Source organism: Rhizophagus irregularis, chromosome 18, assembly GCF_026210795.1.
Source record: "Rhizophagus irregularis chromosome 18, complete sequence".
NCBI classification, from domain to species: domain Eukaryota; kingdom Fungi; phylum Glomeromycota; class Glomeromycetes; order Glomerales; family Glomeraceae; genus Rhizophagus; species Rhizophagus irregularis.
Window position 1 is genome coordinate 1908327 of NC_089446.1, and position 18838 is coordinate 1927164.

Below are 18838 nucleotides of genomic sequence, written 5' to 3' on the forward strand. Positions count from 1 at the left end.
GTCTTCGACGATTTCCTCTATGCCTAATGATAAAGCCCCAGGACCTTCTATGATCTCATATGAGATGTTGAAACATTTAGGACCTTCTGCTTCTGCTCTTCTTTTTAACCTAATTTGCGCCTGTTTATCAGACGCAAATATCCCTGATTTATGGAGACAAGCTACTGTCTTTCCTATTCCCAAACTGCATGAATGGAAATGCCAACTTAAAAATACTCGTCCTATTACTTTATTGGAAGTGATTCGCAAGGCTTTGGTTAAGCTTTTTTACAATCGTCTCGCTTCTTTGCTCGCTTCCCACCATGTTCTTCAAGGAGGAAACTTTGCTGGTTTACCTGGAGGTTCCTGCCGTAATCCTATTATTACACTGGAATCTATTACCCATGATTCGGTAGTTACCAAACAACCTTTATGGATTCTCTCTCAAGACATTTCAAAGGCGTTTGATTCAGTTGATCTATCCATGTTGCGTTTTGCTCTCCAGCGCTTACGTTTGCCACAAAATGCTATTCAATTTCTACTTTTCTTGTTTATGTCACGTTCCAATCGTGTTATTACTGCACATGGCCCTACTCCATCATATAGAGTTAGAATTGGGATTGACCAAGGTGAAGTTATCTCTCCGCTTTTATGGGTTATTTATTTAGACCCTTTGCTCACCGCTCTCCAAAATGAGAAAAAAGATTCTTACCGTTTGGTTTCTCCAATGGCTTCCGATTTTGTTTCATCAAACTCTCGTTCTCTAGATGTTTTAGAAATCAATAATTTGGTGTTTATGGATGATTCTACTCTGATTTCTTCTTCTAAAGAAGGAATAGAACATATGTTGTCTATTACTGAAGAATTTTATTGTTTGAACAACACTTCAGCTAACCATGATAAATATGTTTTAGCCACCAATGCAATTGCTACTTCTCGCGATTTATCTCCTATAGCCTTTAATTTGATGACTTCATCACTCAACACTACAACCAATATTACTGTTACTCCTATTCTTATGTCCTCATCTTTCTGTTTCTTGGGCGTTTGGTTTAATATTAATGGCTCTAGGAATTTTATTCGACAACAATTTAAGTGAGAATGTAATTCTTTCTCTGCAATTCTCCGCCCGGCAAAATTGACTGTTCAACAAGTGGTATATCTTTATAATACTGTTTTAATCCCAAAATTGGATTATCGAATGCAAGTTACGCATTTATCTGAGGTTGAATGTTCTACTATTACTTCTTCAATTCGTGCCTTAGTTAAACACAAGGCCAAATTATCACGTTCTGTTCCTAATGTGGTGTTATATTTAACACAAGCTTTGGGTTTGATCAATTTATTTTCGTTTTAACAACAAAGTCATTTTACTAACTTATTTTTATTAGCAAATTCTTCTTCTGTTTTTATGAAGTCACTTTTTAATTATAGGTTGAGATTTATTGTTTAATTCCTATTTCTCCTTTGATGGTTTTGGATTGGTCTTGTTGGTCTTCTCTTATAATTTTTAAACAAGATTACATCGCTAATACTTTAGCTTCATTGCTCTCAACTCCCTTCCGTCTGTCGCGTACTAATTTATCGCCTGTGCCTGATTTAACCTATCCTAATGGCCATACTCCTATTTATCAATGTCTTTCCTTGGATGTATTTAAGGCCAATTTAACAAGACTTCGAAAACGTAGCCTTTTTTACCTTTCGCAACTTTTGACACCCCAGGGAACATATTTACTCTCTTGGTCTGTCATATATGCTAACTCTATTCAAAAGCGTGATAATGCCCGTCTTCCCAATTGGTACAAAAATCTTTCTGCTAATGTCACGATTCCAGATAAACCTGGTTTATTGAAAGATCAATTTATGACTAAACAACGACCTGTGAGCCAAATTGCAAAAGAACTTGCTCCTTGTACTTTTCCTTCTGGTTATAAAAAGAATTGGATTGTCACGATGAATGATGATGGCTTCCCTATATTCGGTAAACAGATTCAGATCCAACCCAAGCATTCCACCTGTACTATTGTACATTGGACTTCAGACTACTTATCTCGTCTGAGCGACTTGATAACTCTACAACCTTGTCCTGGCTGCAACTTGAATATCAACAAATCTTCCTACTCAAAGAAATTTGTTGCTACTAGCTCTGTGTCTTGCTCCTATTCGGCCTCTCTTCATCACTCATAGATTTTATCTATGAAGAAATCATCCATTATGAGTCACACATCCAGCTTGACTGCTACGGTGTCATGGGCGGAAATCATGGATTTTGTTACTTTAACTTGTAATCCTTCAGTTTGCTCAGTGTTAGCTACTAATATTCCCAATATTTCCTTTAATACTGTTGACATAGCTTCACCTACTACACATTTAATTACAGCTGGCGAGGTTGCCGCATCATCATCGGTCATGTTTTCTCCAGATTCACATTATACCTTTTACACTGATGGTTCTCTTATTAATTTAGGAACTAGTGATGTTTCTATGGAATGGGGCTGGGTTCAAATTGTCAAAGATTCTGGTTTTCTTAATTCTATTGCCACTTATAAGCGGGGTATTATTCACGATTGGCTTTCCTCTTCTCGAGCCGAAGCTGCTGCTATTTATGCTGTTTTATCAGCCTCTCCTGCCAACTCTGTTGTTCATATTTATACAGATTCACAGTCTTCCATCGAGAGTTTGAAACATTGTTTCTTATCTGATTATTCAAATTCTCGTTTTTATTATAAGACTACCAATTTTGAACTTTGGGCTATCATTCAACAACTGATTGTGGATAAACAACTTTCGGTTTTGCCTTTCAAAGTTAAAGCTCACTCTAATTTTTATTGGAATGACTTTGCTGATTCTCTTGCCAATACTGCCCATACATCTGACGACGCTGTTCTCATCTCCCGTCTCGATCTCGCCGCGGTTCATGATTATATTATGATCTATGATGACGTGGTCTGTGAATCCAACCCAAGACATCTATTCAAACAATATCATCAAATGTTGTATATGAAAGACCTTTTAGCTCTTTCTCACTTCCGTTTTATTTTTCTCTTAACGGACTCATCTCAATATATGGTTGATTGGACTCTTACTTGGCATACATTAATGTTCCAACCTAAATTTGATAATTCTTTCACCAAGGAGAATATCTCTAGATATCACACATTAAAATTTCAACTTTTTCTGGAAGACCTACCCACTTTGGAATCATTGAAAAGGACACGACTTGATTTATACGTGGAAATTCTAACTTGTTGTTCTTGTGAAGACCACTTAGAAGATTTTATGCATTTATTTTTATGCAAAAAATGTCGTGTTAAATTACACCATATTTTAACATCTTACCTTCACCACCTTACCCAAAAAATCAAAGAAGCGGGTGATAATGCCAATTGTGACTATTCTTCTTTAGTGGATAGAATTACTTCCCTCCCTTGTTGGTCTTTCTCATCTAGCAGTAATGCTATTAATCTACAAAAAATTAAACATTATTATTTTAGTTACAATAAAAATAATATTATAGTTATTAACTACTTTACCTTTTTTGAAATATCATATAAATTTAATACCGTAATTAGCTCTTCTGCAATATTTTTTCCAGTATGAGAACCTTTTAATTCAATAAAATCAAGAGTTATTTGTTGAAGGTGCCAAGAATTATCAATAAATGTACAGTATTTCCATATATGATTTGACAACAGTTGAAGTCCAAATATCTAATGATAATGATAATTTTCCTAAAGTTTTCTTTAAAATTTTTTGAATAGTTATTCGTATATCTATATGATATTGTATAATATCACGTCTAATTGTATCTGCCGATACAAGATGAAATCCACCAGTAACTTTTTTAAGAATCCATTTAAGCCATCCCTCAACAATTGTAAATGGAAGATCTTCAAGAATAATCCAATTTGTTAACCATTTTCGTAGATTTTCTTCTTTACTAGCCTATATTAAAAAAGTTGTATTTAATTATTTTTACTAAATATAATTATCAGTTATCTGTTATATAATTATTAATTAATTACCCCTGTAAAAATTTCACTGTTACTATTTATCGATAAACCAAATTGTTCTAATGTATGTTGAGTAGTTGATAAACCAAGAAGAGACACGTGTATTTTTTTAATATGTGTCCAAAGATTTGTTGTTGCACCTTTAACAACAACATATTTGGCATTACAATAATTGCATTTTGCAGTAATTTTATTGTCTTGCCCTCTTTCTTTAGTGAAATACTTCCAAATATTAGATTTAGATTTTTCGGAAGTTTCTGTATCTATACGCTATATTAAATTATAATAACAAAATTTATATTTAATTAATATAATTTATTTTAAAATAATATAAATATAAATTTAAAAATTACCATTTCTAACGACATATTTAAAATGATAATGCAAAATGCTTTCACAAGTATATTTAAAGTTTATTAAAGTAAAGATTTTTTTCGATACAATAATTAAAAAAAAATGATGATCTTTATTTATTTACATTTATCGATAATATGTCATATGTGTAACTAAATTCAAATCAATCAAATCAGATCAAATATTTGAAATATTTGATAAGTCAAATCAAATCAAATAAACTCATTATTTGAATTTGATTAAATCAAATAAACATAAATTTGAATTTGAATTTGATTTGTCAAATTCAAATCAAATATCAAATATCAAATCAAATTGCGAATCCCTAGCTATTATAGCACCTTAATTTGTACCAATCATCACATCTCTATATTTTCCTTGTAACCAGTTTAGAAATTCTGGTTCTGTATTGATAGGTGCATTACCATTATATGGATTATTTACAGGAACAGGAATAAATCTACCAGACATTTTATTTTTCATGACATTGCACCTCATAGCAGCATTAAAACCAGCAAAAGCTAGTGGATGAGCCATCTCATTAACAGCTCTAAGCTTTTGGTAATAAGAGTCTGGTGGCTCTTGTCCATCATAAAATGATAACTGTGCAAGACCTGGTGATATAGTATGCATGACATCTTGTATTGTAGCCATGTTTGGGGATTGTTTTGTAATGCCAATATTTGTTGTTGCAAAATTAAAATATTCTGGACCTGTGCTTGCACCTGGATTTGTGAAATCCTATATTGTCTTTGCCAGTTTCGCGCCTGACGTATACAACCTGCATGTCTTCTTCTCCAGCACTCTATATCAGCATTATAGCGTAACATCAGCCTGTGTGCATTCCTTCTATGCTCAGCTATCCGGTTCTGTTGGTTTGCTATCTGATTCTGCTGATTTACCAGCTGATTCTGTTAGTTTGCTAATTGAGCATCTTTGCGTCTATTCAGAAAATGTATATCTAAATTGGCTATTTGTATTCCTGCAATACGTGCTTGATTCTGTTGAGCAATAGTTTCCCAGTGCCTACAAGCATTTCTCTCATATGTAAAATCATCACATACTCTTATTAAGTCTTGATTAAGAGTATTTGTACGATCTAAAGATTCTCCAAGTAGTGTCTGCAATCCTTCTATCTGATTTAGTTGGTCTACTCCAATTTCTTGCATTAGAGCAGCTTGACGAATAATTTCATCAAGATTTTGTGTGGTAGCATTAAAGACATCATCTATGTCTTGTGGAATTAGAATCCTATTCTGATTAAAAAATAGTCGAATCTCGGACAAATAAATATTTACATACAAAAAATCATATTGTCTTTATTCTTATAAATTATTTAAATGCTGGAATTCTAATTAAATCATATAGAAAGTATTGCTGAAACGCCAAAACAGTTTCAGCAAGTTACGGCAGTTTCACGATTTTAATAGGTTTCGCAGTTTCGGCATTTTTTGATGATTTCACAAAACTAGTTTTGGCAGTTTCACATATGCCATTCTGCTGAAACCCTCTAGTTTCGATAAGTAACCTTAGTAGAGGATCTTCGTAACTTTTTCTCTGTTCCTCTATCTTCTGGGGTTAAATAATTAAAACAAATTTAAATATTTTCTTCATCTCTATAGGGTTTCTTGGCAGTTACCTAAGATAATTTTTCCCTTTTTATTTACTTTTGTTTAATATTATGTTATTTGATAATATTGAGTGATTATGCATCTTGATAAAGGTTTACACGAAGAAGATTCTGACGATGACGAGAATGACCCTTGCCTTATCCTCCAGCTCATTTCTCTTCAAGTTCAATATTCTCGCGACCTTCCTTATGTTAGAAAATATCTTTTATTTCATAGAGCTCATTATGAGCCTTTTATTAACACTCCTTTTTGAAATACTTTATCATTACCTACTCAGAAATTTATTTCTGATGTATATGCAGAAAAAAGGATATTCAGTTTACTTTAAGGTTGCTTGTTTAAATCTCTTCAAAATCCTACAATTAGTTTCGTTAAAATTTTACTATAGATTTATTATAGTTTCAGCAGAGTTTCAGCAATTTCGGCATTTATAATAAGTTTTGGCAGTTTCGCCTTTCTTTAAAATTTCACCAGTTTTTTAATATAACTTTAATATAGTTTCAGCAGAATTTCGCTTTTTGGCGAAACGTCATCTTGCCTAAACCCCTAGGTTTCGGCAAGCAACCTTAGATCGACCTTTGATTATTCTGTTACACTAATCAGTTTATCTACAGATATTTTTATTGATGACTCATTTGAGAGTTCCCTTTCTGCCGATCTGAATTCCCATGATGTAGATCATTTGGATAGTTCCTTTAAAAATATAGGTTCTTTAAATATTTCTTTTGGTGATATTATTTCTCTGGCAATTAATTAATGTTGATGAAAATGATTTAATTGAGGATGACCTATAATAGCTTAATTTTTGGGTATCATGTATACTGCATGTAGTCTTCTTCCAGTTCTATCAACTTTTTTTTGTTCTTCCTCTCCTGTTTTAGTTTCCTATGATGATATGAGTTTGATGTATGTATCTGACTCAGATGATGAATTCTCAGATTCTGATGATGAATCCTCTTTCCTGTCTTTTGATAATGAAACTTAACGTATTATGAAACTGAATAGTTAGAGTTATTTTTCTGTTCAGTTTGTTTTTCCTTTATTCCGCTTTATATATGGCCTCCTTCCTTTAATTTGGATTTGACTGATATCTCTTTAAAACAACTTCCTGCTCCTTTGCCTCCACCCTCATTCTTCAACTTAAGGGTCACTTATAGACGTTAGTCATTTTGGAAGCTTTTTATACGATTATTGGATTTTGGAGCGGTCTTAGTTCCTCCTTCTTTTTTGTCTGCAGATTTTAAATTTTATGATAGACTGTATTGTCTTCATCCTTCCATTTATGATCAAATAATTCGCTTTGCGTGTTTATTTGAAATATATGCTAGACTTCTTGTATTTACTCACAGAATATTGAGTTTTCTGCATTGTATTTATATAGTGTCGTTTTCTATTAAATTTCTTTTTATAGTTAATATGCGTTACTCTTCCTCAGCCGATGTGCTTCCTTTCTCGCTACAAATTTGCGATCTCAGCCTTTCCAGAATTTTATTATTTGCTGAGGTCATCAGAGTAGTTGAATAGTTCTTGTCTGAACTTGTATTTTAATCTTTGTTGTCGTAGGTTGAAATTGTTTAGACTTGGGTAGTTGACCTGAAATTTTGCTATTTGTGGTTTAAAGTTGGGTTATACAAATTAGGAGTTTATAGTTTAGTTTCTTCTCTATATGTACTTTTTTATGCGACTATTTCATTTTTGTTTTTTCTTATGTTTGTTATTTCTTGTATATGTTTTGAGTGCTTATAATAATTAATAAAGTATGACTGTTAGATCTTCAAATAATGTGAGTTGTATCAGTATTGTTTGGGGTTCTGTAATAGTAACTATAGATAAATTGTAATTATATAGAATAAATTTCAATGATAAAATGTTTTGAATATCCAACTGGTGTGACTATATAATAGAATGTAACTATAATGAAAGTGAATTAACTGTATAATTCATTTCCCTTTTTTACAAAAAAAGAAAAACATTCAATTAGAATGTTTCTTAAAAATAAAACAAAAAAATAAAAGTTTTATAATAAAATGTATGAAACTTACTATTTTTCAAAATTCCAAGTTCTGGAGATCAGCTAAATTTGCAAAAAAAAGAGAAACATTCAACTAGAATGTTTCTTAAAGAAAAATTAAAAAAAATGGAAATTTCATAATGAAATGTATAAAACTTACTGTTTTCCAAAATTTCAAGTTCTAAAAGTCAGTTGAACTTGCAAAAAAAAAAGAAATGTTCAGTTAGAACTTTCTTAAATAAAAAATTAAAAAAATAAAGTTTTACAACATCTATTGTAAAATTTACCATTCTATTCTAAAGTTTGATACTTATATAAAAAGAGAAAGAAAGAAATATTAACATCATTTCTTTAAAAATAAAAAAATAAAGTTTCATAACATTTTATTGTGAAACTCACCATTTTATTTACTTGAAAACTTGTAGACCTACAAAAATAAAAAAGAAATATTAGTAAATATTTTTTAAAAAAAAATTAAAAAATAAAGTTTTGTACCATTTTGTTGCAAAACTTACCAAAAGTTTGATAAAAAAAGTTAAACTATTTTTTATATTTCAATTTTTTTCTGTAAAAGGCTTATATTTCCAGAATAAATAATCTTATATTACAGAATTTATCAAATTATTGACATTTTCTGTAAATAGATCTGTAAAAAGCATATATTTTTATTAAAAACCTATTGTAACTTGCTACAAATTTCTTCATAAAGTTATTTGTTAGCTTTTCCCTTGATAAAATTATACTTTTTGATATTTTGTATAATAGTTTTAGTGTTTTATTTAATAAAGTTTTATTGCTCATTTACAGGAAGAATGAAAGGGTTATGGAAAAATAAAAAGAAAAGGAAGAATAAAAGAATAATAAAAAACGATTAAAAGAGAAGAAGAGAATAAAAGAAAAAGGAAAAATGAAGAGGAAGAGGAAAGTAAAAGGAAAGAGAAAAATGAAAGAAAAAGGAAAACGAAAGGGTAATAAGAAACAAAAGAAAAAGAGCAAAAAAAATCAAGCTTTATTAAAAAAAGCTACTATTATGTAATATATATGATACATTATTATATAAAACATGTAATGCTTAATATTAATTTAAATAAATGTATATAGTAGTTAGATCGTGAGATATAACATATTGTAAGTTGAGATAACTGGTTCAATTTTTAAGGTAAGTAAAAATAAATATAATTTTTTTTTTTTCTGCAGCGCATTTGAAATTTTATTAAAGTAAAAAAATAAAGAAAATATATACAAAGTAAAATTTCCTAATAACTACTACTCTAATATAATTAAATTACAAACCACTCGTTATACCAGTAGTACCTCACATATGCACTGTCGAGTGATCATTTAACTCCGTAGGTAAACTTTGTTTAGTAACGAGACATCTTACCCATAAAGGCCCTATTTTCAATGTCTGGTGATCACGGGACTCAAAAATAAATATAATTTAATTAAAATATATATATATAATTATATATATATGCGTTAACATTGAATTACGTGCATAATGTGTTAAGTTACATATTAAAGTTGAATAACACATTATATATTAATACTTTCTTATCTTTATTTTTGTTTTATTTTTTCATTCCTTTTTATTTTTGTTTTATTTTTTTTATTTTTTTTACTTTTTTTTACTATTTTTTATTAATTATTAAATCAGTATTAAAAATAACCAACTTTTTCTCTGTGTGAAAATCATTTAGAATGATTTTATCTAGTTGATTTTACTCACAATTAATTAATTAAATTTATTAAATTTGATTGATATAAATTTTAATATTTTTAATTTCGTAATTTGCATATAAATCCTCTGTAAATTTTTTAAAATTTTTTATATTTTTGCACTAAAAGTTTATAGTAATTTATTAATTTTTAATAGATTACATATATCATTGATTGAAAAAAATAAACTCATATTATTCAAAATACTAAATTTTTTGATAGGAATAATAAAAAAATGAGTCACAATGATAAAGAAAAAGAATATGTAAATAAAAAAGGAAAAAAAAATGAAGGTAAATGAAAGATAGAAATAGGAAGAGTGAAAGGTAATAAAAGAAACAAAAAGAAATTGAAGGAAAAATAAATTGGAGTAAAGGAGAAGTAAAAGAAATGAAAAAAATGAAAAAAATCAAGTGGAAATGAAAAAAAAATGAAAAGAATGAAGGGATAAAAGGACTTAGTGTAAAGAAATGAAAAAGATGAAATGGAAATGAAAATAATAAAGGATAGTATAAAAAAATAAAAAAGATAAAATGAAAATGGAAAAAAAATGACAAAAATGAAGGATAATATAAAAGAATAAAAAAGATGAAGTGGAAATAGAATAAAAGTGAAAAAAATGAAGAGTAGTGTAAAATAATAAAAAAAACAAAAGCAGAACAAAAAAAAATGAAAGGAATGAAGAAAAAATAAAAAATAATAGAAAAAATAAAGAAAGGAAAGAATAAAAAAAGCAAAAGAAATAAAGAGATAAAATGAGAACAAAAAATAGAATAAGAATGAAAATGAAATAAACAGAGGTCTAAATAAAAACTAAATCTATAAAATAAACAAAGAAATAAAGTTAATAGAAAATAGAAATTACATGTAATAAATAAACAAAATAAAAATATACTTTAGTAGTTGCAGAAAAGAATTGAAAAAACTAAAAAGTGTGAAATATAAAATGTAATATAAGAATAAAATAAAAATAAGAAATGGCCATATAGTATTGGATATATATATCTTAATTGCAAAACCAAGAAAATTAAAGGATCTAAAAAAATGAAATAAAGTTAGTAAAAAACAAAATGCAAGAAGCAAAATGAAGAAAATATACTTTGAGTGCTATGTAAAAAAGTGAAAGGACTTAAAAAAAAAGATTATTTAAGTACATTTAAAAAAATAAATAAACATAAAAAATGATTGGCATATTAATTAACCAATAAAACTTAAATGAGGTGATATTACCAGGTAAATTATATAAAAATATATAAAGTTAATCACTTTAGATAAAAAATTGCTAAATGAGTGCCTAAATCACCCTAGGTAAAGATTAATTATAATCAAAAAATAAATATATAGTCAAACCTTGATATAGTGAACTCTTGATATAGTGAATTTTTCAGACAACTATAATAAATTTCCCCTCGCTATAACGAATTAACCAATTAAATCTCTTAAAATCTTCACTATAACCTTATAGCGAAGTTGAAGTCTGGACCCTAGGGTTCGTTATAACAAGGATTGACTGTAATCTTATTAATAGTAAGACATATTTTTAAATTAATAAATTATTTATTATAAATATATAACTTTTAGTATTTAGTTTACAAATAAAATATTATTACATTAAATTATTTTGAATAAAATAATAAAATTTTTTTTGTTATTTTAAATTTTTTGTTTAAAAAAAAATTATTAAAAAAAAACTGACAATTTAAAAAAAAATTTTTAATAATAATTAATAGTAATAATTACTATTAGCAATGTTATTATTATTAATAAAAATTTAATTTGTAAAGTTTTGTATTTTATAAAATATTAATTTTTATATTTTATATCAGGTTTTTTTTATAAATCATCAAAATCATCAAATTAATATTTATTTTTTTTCAAAAAAATTTATTTTAATTTAATATGTAATTCATTTATGAAATGCAATATAGATGTAAAAATTAAAAGAATTTAATATTTAAAAAATATTTTAAAATGTATAAATAAGCTATAAAATATTATAAATTACATTTATCAATCTAAAAAAATATTAAAAATTTATTTAAATAATAAAAATGCAGAAAAAAAAAATAATTTTAAAAATTTTTAAATTAAATTAAATTGACTTTATTATCTATTAGTTTAAATAAATTTAGTTTAATTTGTACTTAATAATTATTTTATTAAAATTGTATAATTTTATTTTTTTGATTTATTTTAGTAAATTGCATTCTTAATCTTTAAATATAATTTTTATTTTTGGATGTATGGTATTTTTGTATTATATTCTTTACTTTTTGAATATTGCATTGAAAATATCACATTAAAATTGGTTTGTAGTATTATGTAATTTTATCTTAATCCTAATTAATAGTTCATAAAGAGTCATACTTTTTTAAATTAAATATTTATTCTTAGCTTTATATATATTTAGTAATGCAAAATTTAAATTAAGACGTAAAATTTACTAATAACCATTATTCTGTTTTATATATCTGTTTTTTAAATCTCCTTCAAGATACTAAAGAGGTACTTTATATTATTTAAAAAGGTATTTTTGATTATTTTTAAATTTTCCGTATATTGTGCAAGGATAACAATGGCTTGTATCCTGTGGCTAATTCAGTTGATAAAAACTTATAATGTAATACATTTTTTTTTTGTGAATAAATAAAACAAAATGACCAGAAAATTACCCGTTATCATTTTTTAGAAAGTACCGCTCACATGAATGATGAATCTCGTAATAAATATATGGAGAAAAAAACCTTTTTTAATTATCCAAATTAATTTTGCTAGAACTAAAAATAACTCAAACAATATAATATATTTCAAGACAATATATTTATCATCCAATGATTATTCTTGTTATCTCAAATATGGAAATATTATGACCAAACTTTTTTTGTTTTCTATCCTTTTTTAAACATCGATTGTGCACAGCCGGAAGAGAAAAATAACCTGTTCTTATCTTGCTTGAAAAATGTCTTCAAGCAAACTGCTAATACCACAGATTGCAGATTTTGTCTCAATTGCAACAAGTTTGCTATTGTTGTACTTACGGTTTTTGGTAACTAAATGCGGATGTTCATTCATTTCTGTTTGTGGCTTTTTTTTTTCTCCAAACGACGAGCATATAAAGTTGAGACATTGACGTAAATAATGGATACGCAACAAGAATGAATTGTACGACATGACGAGCTAGAATATGTTGTATCAAGATTCATATTTCCGAAATTGGAAAGATTTACTTAGGGCGCGTATTAACCGTTGTACTACATTTTGTGTAAAACGTAATATTTTCAAATCATCAAGAAAAATTGTCCCGAGTAGTGTAACAATACTAAACCAGCGATGAGGAATAATGACAACTTTTTAATGTATTATCTTCAGGCTATGTTAAAACTTATATTAGACCATTAGGTGTTGTATTTGAATCTTTAGTGACAATACTCTCATTATTTTTTCATATTTATTTAACTTTGTTGTCTAAAAATCATTTTATTATTTTATGCTTGTGTTACTAGTTTTTTTAAATATACCCAATAAAGGCATCAATGTCTATACACTTTAATCGGATATATCTTATCATCATCATCAACTATTTTTACCTAACAGATTTATTTTAATTTTTAATGAATCAGAATAATTTATTTAGCAAGTTACAAGCGTACATAATTGCATCTTCTGTTAGATAACTTTATGTAATTTTGAGAACAAGAGCCGAAAGTTATTATATCGCAAATTGAATTAAAAATTATTTTTTTTTTTTTAAAAAAAAAAAAAAAAAAAAATGGGCGTTTTAGAATCACTAGACGAATATGTTGAAGATTATCCTTGTACTAAAACTTATTTTTTTTTTCTTGTCGTGATATTTTCGTTTCTCAAGGCACATAAAAATTAATTTCGGCAAATTGGATTTCAAATTGTTTTCGTCATGATAATGGTTGTTATCAATTTTACCCCGCATCTTTTTCCCCATCCTTTTTTCCCCACTTACAATTAATTGTAATTATTATAATTTACTATTTTGTGATAAAAAATAAAATGGTAGGTGATTATAAGGAATTATTTAAACTAAAAAGACCCTAAAAATTGACCAGTCAATGCAATTTATGACAATGCAAAGCAAGTATTGATCTAAAGATCATTGAAAAATTATTATTCTGGCTGATTATAAAACGATATAAAACAGTCAACTTTTTATCCAACCCCCAGACAAACCCCCCTTTTTTTTGAATTTGTACTATACTGTGTATTATTTTTCAAACATTGTATAACTGGTCATATACCTGCCCGTGTTTGCAATAAAAAGGCCGCGAACTCTTTGCTCTCTAGTTCTGGCATTTTTTGTTCGCTCATCACTTCATTGGTCTTTTAACTATTCGCGTCTTTACAGTGTTTCACCAGGTAATTTTCATTAATTCATTATTGTTTTTTGTGTTTTATTCGCTGTGGTTGTGATCAGTGTAAACTTGTGTTTGCAAATGAGGCTCGGATTTTTACAAAACGTTGCGTCATATTAACAAATATATAATTAAATTCTTTTAGTTGTCAGCACTAGCGAAGTGTATTGATCTCTTCGCTACCTTCCAACTCATCTCTCACTCCGCAACACAATTTCATATTTGCATATATGCCTTATTGTACATAGCAACAACCTAAACTTCATTATAATTCAAGCAAAAACTTAATTTCAAACAATAGAATTAGCATCTTTTAAAAAAAAAAAAAATTAAAACCATATTGCACTAAAGCATACTAAAAAATAAACCATAGTTCCTTTTCCACTTTACATTTGTTCCGTAATCTTCTGCATTTTTTACTTTCTTTCATACTAGTTCATTTCATTTTATTCCCTATTATATTATTAGGTCACCTTACCAAATATCAATTCCTAATTGTTATATAATTCGTAGCATTGTAACATTCACACATAAAAACTCCTCTTCCCCCTCCCCTAAAAAAAAAAGAATAATAATAATAATTCCATATTCTATTAATATCATTTTCGGCATTTTAGTAGAAAAAGTTGTTTGCCTTCAAATATCGGCTATCAACTTCCTATTTTACATATTGTAATTATTATTCCCGGCTTGCTTCGATCTCTTTTGCATTTACCGGCTTCTTGTACATAAAATTATTGTATAATTTCAATTTCCATAACTCTTAATCATGATTAACGAAGAAATATCAACGATTTTTGTTGTCGGGTTTCCTGATGATATGCAAGAACGTGAGTTTCAAAATATGTTCATCTTTTCACCAGGGTTTGAAGCTGCAACCTTAAAGATTCCTCAAAAAGATTCTTCGGATGATGATGCATCTGCCAATGGTAGCTCTATTGGAAATGGAACAATTAACGGGAATGTAAATAATGCAAGAAAGCAAATCGTATGTAATTTATTTTATCACTATTATTTGTTTTTCATTTTATGATTATCTATATTATAGAAACCCATTCCCAAGTTTTAAGGATTAATTAAAACGAAACTTTTATCAGTATATTTGTGCAAATTACTCATTTTAAATCCTTTGTTTTGCTGTCTCAGATCGGCTTCGCAAAGTTTCGTACTAAACTTGAAGCACTTGAAGCTCGAGACATTCTTAGTGGAAGAAAAGTCGATGCTGAAAAAGGTTCCGTTCTCAAAGCTGAAATGGCGAAGAAAAACTTGCATACCAAACGTGGCCTTTCGAATGAACAAAACACTCCATTCTCTCTACTTCCTCCTACTAAGCGCTTTTCAACTCCAAACACCATTAATACCACTTCTACCTATGATGCTTTTCATTCTGTGCCTCCTTTTGCAGCCCCACCGCTTCCAAGTGATTTATTGTCTCCTCAAGATTATGGGTATGATTTTTATTCAGACGTCAGCGTTTATACTCCCACAACTCCTACTACTCCTGTTTTTGATCAAACTCCTTTCTCTTCTACCCGTGGCTCTTTTGATGCAACTAATGGTGCTATTGGTGGTTTGGTTGGTGCACCTTCACGTCCTCTTAACGGTGTCAGATATGGGAAAGGCATTTTTGATGAAGATTTGAATGGTTACTCTCTTTCATCAAAATCAAATCCTGTCGAAATAGTTTCTAAAACTGCAAAGAACCAGTCAAATGGTTTTAATACTGCTTTACTTGTTGGTGAAGAGTTGCCCCATGCAATGTCTGCTCTTTCTATCAATACCACTATTTCACCATCGGTCGTTTCTTCATCTCCATCAATTCCTTCTCCTGGTTTTCGTCCTCCTAATCCGGCTGACCAAAATCCGCCATGTAATACTCTCTATGTCGGTAATTTACCAATGAACACCTCCGAAGAAGAACTAAAAAATATGTTTTCATGTTGCCCCGGTTACAAACGTATGTGTTTTCGTACGAAACAAAATGGGCCAATGTGTTTTGTTGAATTTGAGGATGTTCATTATGCCACTCAGGCAATGAACGAACTCTATGGTAATCTACTTAGCAATTCGGTCAAAGGAGGAATTCGGTTGAGTTTCTCAAAGAACCCATTGGGAGTAAGAAGCAATAATAATGGAAGTCATACGAGTCTTAATAGCTTTAATGGAGAAAGACGAGGCTCAACCTATAGTCTCAGTGATCGCAGGGATTCCACTTTCAGTTTGGATAGACGAGATAGTACTTACAGTTTAACTGATCGTAGAGATTCTTTTAGTTTGGAAAGACGGGATTCTACTTTCAGTTTGGGAGGTAGAGATTCTACTACTTTTGGTCATGCTGACCGTATTAATTTGGAAAGAAGAGATTCTTTCTTTACTCCTGAAAGAAGGGATTCTTTGAGGGATGCCTTCTTTGCTCCGGAAAGAAGAAATTCTTTTTCTTTTGATCCACAGTTGGCATAATAATTATTTATTAATTATCAATTTAATTTTATTTTATTTTATTATCATTTTTTTTTTATACTTTCTAATTACCTGTTTCTTGAATACAAATATACAAATATTTTGTAACTCCTGGTTCTTTTATATTTTTTACAAACTTTTCACGAAGGACATTGGAAAATATTATTCATAACGCATATATCATTTTTTTTTAGATTATTTTATCTTTAAACACATAAATGGATTTATGAAAATGGATCCCAAAATTGAACTCTTTTTTTATTGAATGTTACATTTATTTTTTTTCATTTTTTTTTTAATCAACTGTTTTTTTTTCTTTTTTGTAAATTTTCCCTTTTTTCCCTTGTTTTTCTTTTATTTTATTTTATTTTTTTTTTACTTTTTACCTTTGCATTTACTGAAAAAAAAAAAGAAAAGAAAGAAAAAATTACCAAAATTTTTTTTTTTAATTATAAATAATAAAATCTGTAGAAATTATTGTGAATTCTGTATATGGAGGTTAAAGTGTTAATTTATAAATAATTATTTACAAAGTAAAAATAAATATTTATTTTTTATTTTTAATTAAAAATAGTTTGTTTACTGCTATTTTAAAATATTTAATAAATTATATTTATAATTAAAATCAATTATTTAAACTAAATCTATTTTACTAAATCCAATTATATTAAAAGTACTTTTTCAAATAGCTATTTTAAATAACCATTTGACTAAAGAACTTTTTTATAAAATATTTAGAAATAAATTCATTTAATTCATAAATCTCACAATAATATTATATAAAATTATAGTAAAAATTAAATTATTTTTATATTTATTATTTTTTTTTTGTTTATTTAAAGAAAATTTATATAAAAAAGAAAATTGAAAATTTTACAACTATTTTTAGTAAAATATCTATTTAGCAAAATAGTTTTTAAAAAAAAAATTAATGAAATATTTATGAAATTAGTTTTAATAAAAAAAAAATATTTTTTATTTCTAATTTCTATTCTGATTGGTTATTCAGAATTTAAAAATTTCTTTTTTTTTTAAGTTTTTTAGTTTCGTCTTATATTGAAAATATGCAGATATTAGGTATTTCATTTTATTATTTTTTTTTTTTTATACAGATGGTGACCAAAATTATGTGGACACTTTGTTTTGCCAAAATTATACTGATCATCACGTGTTATTATGATGTAAACAAACAATGATTTTGTACTTAAGATCACAATAAATCAATTCCCTGCGCCACATTTTTTCTGGAACTTTCAGAAAAATAAAGCCCTTACCCTAAAAACTCGTGGTGCAATCATATATGGTTACGATTGTAGACATTCATGTCGTACAATTGCCAAACAACTGGGGTGTGAGAAATCAACTGTTAATAAAATAATTAAATGTTTTCATGAAACACATTCTTTAACACCAAAAAAACAAAGTGGCCGTCCACCACTCTTTGACTTACCAGCTCAGCAAAAACTTAAGGCTTTTGTTAAAGAAAACAGTGAAAATCGCCAACTTTGTTCCACAAAACTTGCAACTGTCAATGGACGTCGAAATAAAGCAATCTATTTCTGAGTACTATACGTCGCAATCTTAAAAAAGTTGGACTCACAGCCTGTGTTCCTCGTCATAAACCTGCAATGACAAGCACATCGAAGCGCTCATCTTAAGTTGTACTTTTATAAACATGAAAATTGGATGGTAAGACAATGGAGAAGAGTTCTTTTTTCAGACGAAAGTACCTTCACACAATTTCAAAAAGTTTGTCAAGGAATGGTGTAGCGTGAACCTGGTAAGAGTTAAATCCGATTGTATTGCTGTTACTGTAAGCGCAGTCAAAATTTAGCAAATGTTATGAGGGTGCTTTTCCGGCCAACAGTCTTTGACCAATTATTTGATTAAATGGTTCAGTTACTGACAAACACATGTTAAGGTTATTAATGATTATGTTGTGCCTACCTTACACAGATATTTTCCACGGGGTAATGGAATCTTTCAGGAGGATAATGCTGTTCCACACTGTGCAAAAGTTGCTGTGTTCACGCGTAAAAATGCTGGGATTATGATGCTTGGCCCAGTTACCAGATCTCAATCCAATTGAAAATCTATGGGCTGAAATGAAGATGATAGTTCGTCATCGTTTCCTACCACCATCTAGTATTAGTATGCTTATAGAGTATGTTAAAGATGCATGGAATGACATCCCTCCTGAATATTATAGAAAATTAATTGATAGTATGCCTCGAAGGATTGATGCAGTTATTTTCGCAATGGAAATAAAATTAATTATTAAATTTTTAT

At 28.3% G+C, this 18838-nt stretch overlaps 1 protein-coding gene across 1 annotated transcript; it reads left to right on the forward strand.

The window, feature by feature from the left end:
* Positions 1–14858: 14858 nt before the first annotated feature.
* Positions 14859–16924, forward strand: OCT59_010068 (uncharacterized protein; the record flags this gene model as incomplete). Its single annotated transcript, XM_025314779.2, has 2 exons — positions 14859–15077; positions 15236–16924. 2 exons carry the CDS (start codon positions 14859–14861, stop codon positions 16547–16549), a joined length of 1533 nt encoding a protein of 510 aa, XP_025184496.1. The 3' UTR covers positions 16550–16924.
* Between the last annotated feature and the right edge of the window lie 1914 nt (positions 16925–18838).